Source organism: Scomber scombrus, chromosome 15 (genome assembly GCF_963691925.1).
Source record: "Scomber scombrus chromosome 15, fScoSco1.1, whole genome shotgun sequence".
Classification (NCBI taxonomy): Eukaryota; Metazoa; Chordata; class Actinopteri; order Scombriformes; family Scombridae; genus Scomber; species Scomber scombrus.
The window spans coordinates 10,733,301-10,746,172 of NC_084984.1; the positions used below are offsets into that span (position 1 = coordinate 10,733,301).

At 39.6% G+C, this 12,872-nt stretch overlaps 1 protein-coding gene across 1 annotated transcript in view; it reads left to right on the forward strand.

The window, feature by feature from the left end:
* pcsk5a (proprotein convertase subtilisin/kexin type 5a) overlaps positions 1-12,872 on the forward strand; it is a 30,050-nt gene that overhangs the window by 10,018 nt on the left and 7,160 nt on the right. Inside the window, exons 11-29 of the mRNA XM_062435204.1 lie at positions 297-417; positions 675-863; positions 1,856-1,992; positions 2,128-2,250; positions 2,442-2,544; positions 2,796-2,986; positions 3,447-3,531; positions 3,992-4,095; positions 4,268-4,406; positions 4,648-4,763; positions 5,180-5,282; positions 5,910-6,046; positions 6,998-7,198; positions 7,364-7,432; positions 7,595-7,637; positions 7,788-7,930; positions 9,417-9,617; positions 10,670-10,753; positions 12,549-12,747. Coding sequence (XP_062291188.1) covers positions 297-417; positions 675-863; positions 1,856-1,992; positions 2,128-2,250; positions 2,442-2,544; positions 2,796-2,986; positions 3,447-3,531; positions 3,992-4,095; positions 4,268-4,406; positions 4,648-4,763; positions 5,180-5,282; positions 5,910-6,046; positions 6,998-7,198; positions 7,364-7,432; positions 7,595-7,637; positions 7,788-7,930; positions 9,417-9,617; positions 10,670-10,753; positions 12,549-12,747 — 2,488 coding nt within the window. The remainder of the gene's footprint in view (positions 1-296; positions 418-674; positions 864-1,855; positions 1,993-2,127; positions 2,251-2,441; positions 2,545-2,795; positions 2,987-3,446; positions 3,532-3,991; positions 4,096-4,267; positions 4,407-4,647; positions 4,764-5,179; positions 5,283-5,909; positions 6,047-6,997; positions 7,199-7,363; positions 7,433-7,594; positions 7,638-7,787; positions 7,931-9,416; positions 9,618-10,669; positions 10,754-12,548; positions 12,748-12,872) is intronic.

A 12,872-nucleotide genomic window follows, 5' to 3' on the forward strand; every position in this document is an offset into this window, starting at 1 on the left:
TAAAGAAGACGAACAAAGCAAAGAGTTCTTGATAAGCATATTTTGGCAAATGTTCTCTCAGAGGGAAATTGTACAACAGCAAGCACACAAACTAATGAGATATTGTGAGCAGAACAGTGCTAAACGCCTACAATGTCCCAGGAGTGTGTGAAGAAGTCTTTTATAGACTTTAATGTCCCAGCTAATGTGTAGAGTGTGTGTGTGTGTGTGTGTGTGTGTGTGTGTGTGTGTGTGTGTGTGTGTGTGTGTGTGTGTGTGTGTGTGTGTGTGTGTGTGTGTGTGTGTGTGTCTATCAGTGAGCCACCTGTACGGCTTTGGCCTGCTAGATGCTGAGAGCTTGGTGAAGCAGGCTGAGTGGTGGAAACAGGTCCCCTCACAGCATGTGTGTGTGGAGGAGGCTCCCTTCCAGCTGAGCAGGTATCACACCAACCGCACTGCAAGAGATCTCCACTTTGAGTCGGGGCTTCCCTTGATTCCTTCCCTTTTATCACGCTTTATCTATTTCTGTCTCACATAGCTTTCTCTCACACTGATTCTCACACACTTTAATGATTGTCATTTTCTTTGCTGCTCCTTTCCTTGTAACTCTCTCTTGTGGCTCTCTGGCTCGTCTCTTATCTATCTGCCTCTCACTGTGTCTCTTAATTATTTTCTTCTCCCCCCTCTCATGACAGAACAATTCATCCAGGCTCAGTGTTGACATCCGTGTATGAATCTAGAGGCTGCTCTAGCAAGTCACTGCAGCACGTTGTTTATGTGGAGCATGTCGTTGTCCGTGTTACCATCATTCACAGTCGTCGCGGCGACCTTTCCATTACACTCACGTCACCTTCAGGCACCATTTCACAGCTGCTCGCTAACAGGTAACTAAGAGCAATTATAGAAAGACTGTTGGGAAATGTTTCCACACTCTCCCTGTGGCTTCATTTTTGTCTAGAACACAGCATAAGCCCCCACAGTGCTAAATTCTTCAATTTGGCATGTTGTCCCATTAGGGGGGGAAAAACTGTGGATCTTGGCAAACACGACTGTAAAGTCACAGAAGTAGTGCTCATATGGTGTTTCAAGGGAACTGATATCTGGGCAAGTCTCTGGCAAAATTAATTTCTGGCAATTTTCTGCTACATGCAGCGTCTTACTTTGGGCAACTTTTCTCAAATATCCTACTGACAGCTGCTCTAAACCAATATTTTTTTGCCCATATTAGAAATCCACTGATAATTATCACTTAACTTTGAAGCTCCCCTTTCTGTTTTAATATCTTTCAGCTCATTGTTTTGGTTTCACGGCACTCATTATTACTGTACTGGTTCCCTCTCACAATGTGATATGTGTAAAAGTATAATCTTGAGGTACTTAAGTTTACTGCTACATCTCTTACTCTACTACATTATTTGACAGGTAGAATTATTATTTACAGTGCAAATTAATATTTTATACAAAAATACTACTTATATTACTGCTTCTAAAAATGATATGATTATATACGTCTATACTGTATATATGTATTTAGGTACTTTTACTATACTTAAATACATTAGGCTGATTATATTGCTTTACTTTTACATAGAAAACATTGAAATGGGAGCATTGGAGTGTGTTTACATTGTTGTATTTTTACTTAAGCATGATATAAACCATTATAATGTTACTATTAGAGGTAATGGTAGCAGCAGCAATAGTAGCAGTAATCATATAAGTAGTTGCAATAGCAGTAGCCTGCTAGTAGCAATAGTAGTAGTAATAGCAGTTGTAGTAGCAGCAGCAGCAGCAGCAACAATAGTAGTAGAAGTAACAGTAACAATAGTACTAGTAGTAGTAGCAGTAGTATCATGATAATGTGATGTGTTTTTAGGCCTCTCGATGACTCCTCTGAGGGATTTCAGAACTGGGAATTCATGACAACTCACTGCTGGGGGGAGCAGGCAGCAGGGGAGTGGGCTTTGAAAATCCAGGATACTCCCTCTCAGAAAAGAAGCAACTCTGAACTAGGTCTGCTCTTCCTCTTTGTAACATTTCAGTATTATGAAACATACATTGAACTTCATATAGAACAGCAGCTCAAATACAGTGCAGGCCTCCTGGGACAATCGTCTTATCTCACTCTTTTTCTCTGTTGTTTGATAGGGGTGCTAAAGGAGTGGTCTCTGGTGATTTATGGCACTGCAGAGCAACCGTATCCTGTGCATCGTGAGCGAGCCCGATCAGCTGAGAAGCCGATGGATAGTGACCTCACTGAAGAATACAGTGGTGAGTCATGTACTCGGCATCATGCTGGTATCAAGCTGCCCGGACAGCAGCTAAATGGACTCTATCATAGATTTACAGTGTATGTCTGGTGAGGTCATTTTTTAAAGTAAATATGGAGCTAAATCAGCAAACTGAATAACTTTTCTGATGCCATGATGGTGCAGTGACTTTGTGAGTATTTGCCCTTCTAGGACCCTGCGACCCAGAATGCAGTGACGATGGTTGTGAGGGGCCCAGCCCCCAGCAGTGTGTCACATGCTTACACTTTTTTCTAAAGTTCAAGAACAACACAAGGTTAGCATGATTACACAAAGCACAGAGTACAGTTAGTACATCCAGAGTGCAGTGTACACAATATGTTGATATGCACATCATGAAAATAATCACATATTATTTAGTCCATATGTTTATATATTATGCTAAATTGTTCATCTTCTCACATTATGATGGTGAACATACACGCAGAATGTCATTTTCTCCACTCTCACTCATTCATAAAATTACTCTTCTTGTCCTCTGTTCTTTGGTCCATGTCTGTCCAATAGGATGTGTGTGTCAGAGTGTCCCAGGGGATTCTGGGGTGACCGCCGGCGTTGTAAGAGGTGCTACTCCTCCTGCGCGAGCTGCACTGGGAGTCGCAGTGATCAGTGCACTTCCTGTCAACCAGGTTATCACCTGACTGAGGGGACAAATACCTGCACAGCTTTCTGTGGAGACAACTACTACCTCGACCACGGTAGTATTTCTGGCCTTAACCATAACCTAATGAATTTCATAGGATTATTCTACAGTAAGAGCATTTCTTCCCCTGTGCCTTAGACCACACCATTGCACTGGGTGACATTTTCCTTCACCATGAAGAGTTTGGGTGCAGTAGTTTGTTTTAAAGACTATTAACAGTGACATATCAGGCTTTGGATAAACACACAATACTTTGGTATTAAGTGTGATCAATGAATTGTTGGTTTGGTATTGCACAAAATATTTGTTGACAATAAGAACAATATAGACTAGAGACAAGTAATATCCTCACGTGAACCTTTAAGGACCCATGGCTTACAGAATAGGTTCTTGCAGCTGCATTTGAGCCTGCTAATGAATAGTCAGTTGATGTAACTGCGGTTGAGTGATGTGTGAGTAAGATTGATTAATCGTTCTGATGTGTATTCCGTGTGTATTGTTTGATTTCCCCACAGATACAAATGTGTGCAGAAAGTGCAGCGAAAACTGCCTGAAGTGCACCTCCTACAGCATCTGCACAGAATGCAAACTAGACACGAGGTGAAACAAATTCTCTGGTGATGCTTGAATTAACTGCTCGGTAAACATTGCTCCTTCTCTTCCAGCCGCTGAGAATATAGATTCTCCCTGTGCACACAACCTCCACAGCATCATAAGAATTAGAAAAAGCAACAGTGTTTTTAATATTATTTTTGTATTTTGAGAGTTTGAGAGTTATCGCTGCTGTTCTGCACACAGCTCAAAAAGCATTTGCATTTTGGCCAATATCATCACAGTATCACAGGAGAAGGACAAAACATCTCTGACAAATTCACCATATTGTTGATTTAGAAGTTTCCGGGAATACACTGTTCACTGACTCAGTTCACCAAGTGCTTGTGGTGGTGTGCTGTGGGTTGGAAAACTGAGCCTGCAGTCTAATGGAAGTGAGTCATCTTTACGGTGTCACATGATTGGCTGTGTGTGTCACGGTGCCACATGCTCTCTCCGCCCTCTCCAGTCTGCAGAGGAATCGGTGCCAGCGGAGCTGCGCGGCAGGATTCTACCATGACGAGCAGGAAGGCACATGCAAGCCCTGTCACAAGGCCTGTGCTACTTGTGCAGGTGAGAGTGGAAGTCAAGGGTCAAGAATCAGCAGTAATAAGCTGTATGAACACTTGTGGTGTTTAAATGTTATTAAAATATGTGACTGAAATACAGGACGTGACTGTTGTTATTTGTAGTACTCCTTCATGTCCTTTGTCCAACATTGTGTTTCTGCCTCATGTGGCATCAGGTGCAGGTGTTGAAGCATGCAACCATTGTGCAGAAGGCTACTTGATGGAAGAGTGGAGGTGTGTGCCCTCCTGCAGTGCTGGCTTCTACGCCATAGAGCCAAACCCAGAGATAGCTGATGGGCAAAGGATATGTAGGAGGTGAGCTCTCTGGTGTGTGTTCAGGTGTGGGTGGGTTGTTTATCTGCTGATGGCAGGCCTTGTTCTGGTGGCTGGCTTCTGCGTGTGTGTGTGTGTGTGTGTGTTTGTGTTTTGGTTGCTTGTTTTCACACTTGTGTTTGTTGTTGTGTGCCTGTATGGGTGTAGTTTTTTTCTGTGTGTGTTTTGCTTGGTATGTGTGTTTATTTGTGCATGTGTTCAGTCTCGGTGTTCTCCTCTTCAGGTGTGACGCCAGCTGTCTCACCTGTGCGGGGCCGAGCCAGGGGAACTGCAGCAGCTGTTCCAGTGGTCACAGCCTACAGGAGGGAGTGTGTGTTGTTAACACTGTGTGCACAGACGGTCAGTCAACCATCTTCTTCGTCTATTATGTATCGGCTCACTGCTCCTAGATAAATATCATGCAACGCTGACACATTTAGATCTTACTTCTCCAACTTTTTAAACTTTGCAAAGACAATTATTGCCATTTTGAATTAATATCATATATGTAGAACAGCTAGTAATGTTTGACTATAAAGGCTGTTTTAGGGACATTTTATAAGTTTACATGGATGTATTTGCAATGTGATATGTATTCTTTATCATCACACTTCATTCTGAGCCAACTATAAGTCAGACATGCATATCTGTAAAATGAAATAGTGTCTAGCTATTTGTTGTATACTGTATGTGCCTTCCACATTAGGCCCATCTCTGTGCTTCAGATGGTTATTCATTTCTGATTTAGTGCTGTTCTCGTGCTGTATGTCTATCAGGAGAGTACCAGGACAGCAACGGGAAGTGCCATGCGTGTGATGCAACGTGTGCAAAGTGCACAGGGCCGCAAAGCGAAGATTGCATCAGCTGTGTGTCTTCACGGTGAGTTGGACTTGGCTTTTTAGAGTCAGGGTCAGAGGGGTGAATAAATACAGAGAAACAGGTTTTTCACTATGGTGTAAGGTAAGAAATTTGCAGATTTCACACAGACACTGGTATTATTACAAAAAACAACAGACAGTGTAAGACACTGATCAACTCAACATAAATGATACACATATAAGTGTCTATGTCAGATCTCCTATTTCAAACAAATACACAGCAGTTGAGGTATATCCATCATTAGCACAAATGTCAAAATCAGGATCTCTAAAGTTATAAAGACACATTTTCCAGGAACCATGAATGTACCAAAATTTCATTGCAATCTATTCAATTGTTTACCAGATATTTCAGTCTGCACCAAAGTGGTGGAGCAACTGACACTACCGTCCCCAGAGCCACGCTGCTAACATAGCTAAAAACTCCCGCATAGCTTAACCAACCATGCCCGCCCCTCCTTCTCTTCTCTCTGTGTCAACACACTCAGCTTCATTTGTTTAACTGTGCCATATGTTACGTGCTGTGATGTAAATGAGTTCAACTCATCTGCATAGACATGATTTTATGTCTGTTGATTTTGTGGTGGTGCAGCTGAAAAAGTGGTTTTGAGATTTTTGTCAACCGCAGAGCACTAGATGGGGGCTGCTGCGTGCTGGAGTGTGCCAAGGGCAAGCACCAGTCAGGTGGTCGGTGTCACCTGTGTGACCACACCTGTGCCACCTGTGTAGATGCAGGGCCTGCCAACTGTACCAGCTGTGACACTGGTGAGGACTATACAAGTAAATTATGCTGTGTGTGAGTGTGTGTATGCTCATTTTGTGCGTGTGAGAGAGGGATAGAGAGAATCACAGATGGAAATAAATAAATAGCAGATGTGGTCAAAGACATGGAACATTTTTTCTTTTAGGTAAATTTCATTTCATTGATTTTTTTTAATCATATCCTCATGGTTCTAATTCCAAATATTATGTTTATAAGTTGCTCCTGTTGTGGGAACCAGGGGAAAATGCTTTATTTTCTTCTCTCCGGTCAAGTGTTATCTAATGCACAAGTGTCGGTAAAAGGAATCATGTGAAAGAAATGGTTGAATTACTTTTATTAGAGACACCAAGTGGACCTTTGTCAGCCATCAGATTCACAGTGTAGTTAATAGATGTATGATTTATTTGTTTTTCATCAAGGCTATGAAGATATTTACAGTTTAGTAATGTATCTTGGACTTGTCATTGTCTGATCTGCCCTAATTCCAACTTTTCTGTTTATAACAATAAATACATTTTGCATTATCTGTCTAATGTCCATAGAATTTTTCAAGTATTATTTAGATTTTGAGATGTAATATTGTCTTTTCAAGGATGATTTTATCAGTAACTGTGTGATAAGTGTCTCAGATGGTTCCTTTTTTTTGATTGGCTGTTACAGCCTGCAGCATTATTTGATGGCTGTCATGTGACACTGACATTTTCTCCATTGCAATGAAGAAATAAGACCAAAATCAGTCAGTACATTCAACAAAACAGATCCTGCTAAAATATAAAGATCAACATCCACAACATACTACTTTTACATATTAATTCAAAAGATAACAAAGCATTAGGAGGCCATATAGTGTCTCTAAATATAAGTAACATGGCAGTATGTTATATATTGACAGATTACCAGGAAGTTAAATGAGCCACGCTTAGTCACATTGGGATATGCTGCTTTTCCTGCAGATAAGTTTGGGTTGGAGCGTTACCTGTATGAAGGTCAGTGTCTGGATTCCTGCCCTGAGGCCTTCTACCACACCAAGGAGAGCAGCTGTGAGCCGTGCTCAGACCACTGCAAGCTCTGCACGAGCTCTGCCCACTGCCTCAAATGTAACTCCTCCTACTACATCTCTGATGGTGCTTGTGCCAAGCTGGAGTGTGGAGAAGGTAAGCAGAGTCATAGTGTCATTTATGGGCTGATTTTCTTATCTGTTGTGTTACATAGCATCAAACATGATCTTGAAAAGCTTAGTTTCACACCTCTTTTTCTGATTGTTTCTAATGATGTGTCTTCTCGCCACGTTCTGTTTTTCTTTTTCTGCTTTCTCTCAGGGGAAGTGGAGGATCCAGATTATGACGACTGCATGGCCTGTGAGGAGGGCTGCAGGCAGTGTGTCTTGTGTAAGTCACAGCTGAGTAGCCATATTAAATTTTTCCCAAAATTACCCCTGCCTACAGCAGACCTAGCTCTCCAAACAGTGTGCTGCCGACTGTATTCTAGGTTTTTTGCAGGTATTCTTGTTTAAAAGGAGAGCTGAGGTGTTTCTTGTCTGCTCTCGACAGATAACCCCAGGCATTGCCTGTCCTGCATTGAGGGCTTTTACAAGTAAGGCTGTGTGCCTCGCTGTCACCATGTGTGATCTCACCTGTCTACACTCACTCTGCCTTTCAGTTTATTGCTGTACTAGAATGGAAAGACCCCTTTTTGTGTGACAGCAGGAAAACCGCAGGTATTGACTGCTGCTTTTGTTATCAGTTTTCAGGATGGCTGCTACAAAAACTGCCCAGCTAAGACGTACAGCGTGGAAGAGGAGATGACCTGCGTTCCATGTGATGACAACTGTGTCAGCTGTGATGAACATGAGTGCTACTGGTGTGAGACCGACCTCTTCTTATCAGGTAAAACTGTCCCACTTGGCAAGAACATGAAGTTTGCAGTAGTTGAAGTTCTTCATTCAAAAAAAAAAGTTAGTCAAGTGAAAGTACAGATGTATTAAGGATCAAAAGTGATCAGAAATGCTCAAAGGCCCCTTTCATACTGTTATATTATTATGTATACTATATTTAATTAACACACATGTAAACAGCATGTAAATGTTACAGCAGGTTTACAAAGCTTCACATTTTCATCTACTGCTTTATCATTTTCATCTACTACTTTATGGTGGGTAATTTAATGCATAACAGTGCATCTATACAACAAGATAAAATATGAATCTACCAAACTAACTAGTAACTACATCAAGGGCTTGATTAACCTGCCTGGGGGCTCCAGGGCAAAGGTCAATTTTTCCATCTGCCCAAGTTAGTTTGAAATGTTTTGATCACATACATATTTATTTATGAACATGTACCATGTAAGCATGATATCAACGATAATTGGATTTTGACACAGGGCTGAAAGGGCATCCTTAAAATTTTATTTTAACTCAACCAATTGTTGTGTAAACCCCTAACTATTGTCTGGTGGATTAAAATCTGTTCATTTATTTAATTAGGTAGTTGTTTGAGATTGTTCATCTAATTCAGGTTCAATTTGGTTTTCATTTGCATTTTCTCAAGTCAGTTTTTCACTTGGCACAAATAACTTAAAGCCGTACTATTCCTCTGAAGTCAGTACAAAGATATCATGCGGAGCTGCTCTCTGTGTCCTTCAAAAAAGAAAGATTTCAAACAGTACATGCTGGGAAGTCAGCTAACATGCTGATCGTGGTTCTTTAGAAACTTAATTTAACTAGTTGAGTGAACTCTCAGCAGTACAGACAAGATGCTTCAAGTCAGGTGAACACATGTTTACAAGTTCTCTAATGGTATTGAAATAAAGCCAAAAAATGTAGGTTGAATTAACTTGAAATTAATGAAACACACTACATATATTTAAGTTAAGTTAATGTCAAAATATTGGTTGAATCCTCTGTATGATGTTTTGCAGTAAACAAGACAGGGCCTCAAGTAAAAATGCAGAACTGTGATCCAATATCATTTCAATTTATATTGTGCTTAAGTGGTACATATAACCAAACAAATGTGCAATTAATCAAAAGCAATTGCCACACTGTGCACTCAGAGTCTTTGGGGCCCCTGAAAGTCTGGGTGATAAGTGGCATAAAATGGTATATTTGACAATAATTTAGTATAAAGAAAAAAAGGAAATACTTGAGTAGAGTTCTTTGTACATACAATAGTAGTAAATGCACTAAAATACTATTAAATATTTACAAGCATGTTAACAGTTTATAATATTTCTTACTTAAATGCTTTTGTGCATGAGGTATATCTGTGGCTGTCTCTACACTTACCTAAAATTGTCAACTTGTCCAGCTAAGTGGATTATTTACAATATTGACCTTAGAAAACAGACAAACTTCTTCTTTTTTCCCCTCAGAGGGAGAGTGTGTTTCTGTGTGTCCTGATGGTTTTTATGGCGATGAAGACACCAACGACTGCGAGGAGTGTCACTCAAACTGTGTGACATGTAGCGGGCTGGAGGACGATGAGTGTCTGTCGTGTGAAGAGGGGAGGATGCTAGAAAACGGAGAGTGTGTGTCAGACCATGAGGTCTGTCCCATTAAGACCTTTCGCAGCGGTGAGACTAATACTTATGTATTCCACTAATCCAACTGTCTGTCCATAATGAATCAGGGATTTGGGCACTTTCACAGGGGCAGAAAAGAAATCTTGCAGGGTAATTGGTCTGTGTGCCACCGTCCCTGAACCCTGTACTAACTTAAGTACTCAAAACAGTCAGAACTACTGAACGTCGGCCAGATATGGACTTTGAAATAATTGATTGTAGATGCAGAACATTTAGTTCCCCCCAAGAATTAGTTGGACGGACCTTAAAACAACATATGGTTATAATTAGTGGGAGGCAAGACATCTTAATTATAGGGACTAAAATAACTTTGAGAAAAGTACATAGGTTAATACCAAGGTTGAAAATGAACATGCATAAGTGAAGTTATTCTTAAACTTTAATCTCAGCAACTACAAAACCTTAAAGCTACAAACCTGCATATAACATTTGGAATAGCACAATATTGCAGGATGCATTTGGGCTCTTGTGTAATTGTCAGTTTTAAATGCTAATTTTAATTGTTCTATTTTTCTAAAAATACATTTGAAGCAAAACAAAACATTTTGGGAACGACACTTGTTTATTATTTTGCAGATAATTAGATGAGATGATCAATACACTCTGATGAGTGATGATCAATTAAACAGCCTGCACCTCTTAAATTAAAGATCATTAATTGACACAAAAACCTTTCCTTAACAGCTCTGGTTCGTTGATTTTGTTTAAAATCTTTGGACAGAGTCAGGCTAGCTGTTTCCCCTGTCTCCAGTCTTTATGTTAAGTTAAGCTAACCAGCTGCTGGCTCAAGCTTCTTGTTGAAAGAACAGATACTAGTGGTAATGTTCTGGTCAATATTCTCATCTAAATCTTTGAAGATCAATACGTGTATTTCCTAAAACATCAAAATCAATATAAATTAATGTAAAAAATGGTGGAGAATTTCTCTAAGAAGATTACCTACCATCCAATGAGTTTGTATCTCTGACAAATGACAATTTGTATTAAATACTTAATGTCATCACTGTGGCTCTATCATGTTCGCTATGTTGTTTCCCCTGAAGATGACGGAGAGTGTGAGGACTGCCACCCATCCTGTGAGTCCTGCTCTGGAGATGAGAAGAACCAGTGTACAAAATGTGCAAAAGGTGTGTCTGCATCTCAGTCATTTAAAAAAAAAGAAAAAGAAAATATAACTAGATATTCTGAATTAACCCTGCACCAATCCAGCTTTAGAAATGATCATAGCATCATCTCTGCTACATCCCTTATTTTAAATATTTTGTCAGCTGTAAACAACAGGAGCTTCACTTTTTGTTGATCTATCAAAATCCTTGCTATAGATTAGAGTTTCTATCAATAACAAAAGGCTATTGGTAGAAATGTAATAACACAAGGTTATTTATTAGGACCAGCAATGTTCACTATATATTAATGATATAGTCTTTTCTGTGCCAACCTGTAATGTCACACTTTATGCAGATGACATTACTTTATACTGTCGGACCGATTCCATAAAATCAGCTACTGGAAGCCTGCATCTATCTTTCAATGCTTTGCTCGATACACTTATGGATGTCAAACTTGTGTTAGATGCTGATAAAACAAAATGGATGCTGTTCTCCAGAGCCACAGACATTCAGTACAGTACAGATATCGAAATCTGCACTTTAAATGCTACAGTCATTAAAAGGGTCCCCCATCATTAATATTTAGGAATCTGGATTAATGATATATGCAACTTCAAACCACATTTTTATGCATCAATAAAACATTAAAAACAAGCTCTTTTTTATATAAAAGAAAGTCCTGTTTCCCCATGTTTTATAGACATGCAGCAACTTGTAATCTTACACCTCTAAATGCTGCCTACCATTCAGCCCTTATATTTGTAACTGGAGACATCAAGGGTACTCATCACTGTATTCTTTATCAAAAAGTGGATTGGCCTTCTCTTTCCGTTAGAAGAGACCAACATTTGTTTCTCTTTATTTATAATGGGCTTTACAAAAATGGTAAATGGACTGCATTTCTAGTTCACTCAGAGTGCTTTAAAACAACATGTCAACAGTCACCTGCTCAATAGGATCTAATCTAATGCATTCACACACACTCACACACCGCTGGCACAGCCATCAGGAGCAATTTCGGGTTCAGTATCTTGTGTCCAAGGACACTTCAACATGTGAACTGGAGGCACTGGGGATCGAGCCGCTGATCTTCTGATTATTGGACAACCCACTGAACCTCCTGAGCTGCAGCTGCCCCAAAAATCCAAAAATTGTCATGATTTGATGTCACCTGTTGGCTGGACAGTTGGAACTTATAACAGCTGCTCACAGGACTGGCTCATCCTGCATGTTCCTAGAATTAACACTGATGTGAAAAAGACTGCTTTTTATATTTTTTGCATACATTTGGAATGAATTGCCAAGTACTTTGAAGCTTGATACTCTGTTTCTAATGGATCAATTCAGAAATCTAGTGAAAACCTTTATTGATTTTAGCTTTGACTGTTTTTAACTTGTTTTTAATGGTTAATGGTTTTATTATTATATTATATTATATTATATTATATTATATTATATTATATTATATTATATTATATTTTATTTTATTTTATTATATTATATTATATTATATTATATATTATTTGTAATTCTTATGCTCGTTATTGTTATGGTATTATTGTTAGTTATTACAATTGATATTGTACATATTAAGTGGTTTCCTTTATGTTTATAGATACACTCATGTACTTGAAAATGAGATGTCGATCTCAATTTGACTTTCCTGATTAAATAAAGGGTTTATTATAATTAAATTAGGTGTTGGTCTACTTTCAGCCTGGCCTGCAGCAGCCATTTCATATTTTCATGGTCACACCACACTGTATCTGGCTTTTTTGCAGTGATGCTGTTTACTCTTTTCTTTCTCCTCCAGGGCGGTTTCTGACCACACAGCAAACATGTGTGTCAAAGTGTCCAGGGGGTTTCTTTGCCAGCCGGCTGAGCGGTGTGTGTGAGGTCTGCCCTGCAGGCTGTTTGCAGTGTGTGGACGCCCAGCACTGCACCCGCTGTCAGGGCACACGTAAAGCTCAGTTATTCCTGCAGGATGGACAGTGTGTCCAGGAGTGTGTCAGGTCAGGGGCCAATCCTCTCACCATCATTTGTTTGTGTAAAATGTAAATTTATTTCCAAAATCTATTATTTCAGGTTTTTAGATATTGCACGTAAATTTTTATTGTTGACATATTTACTGCCCATG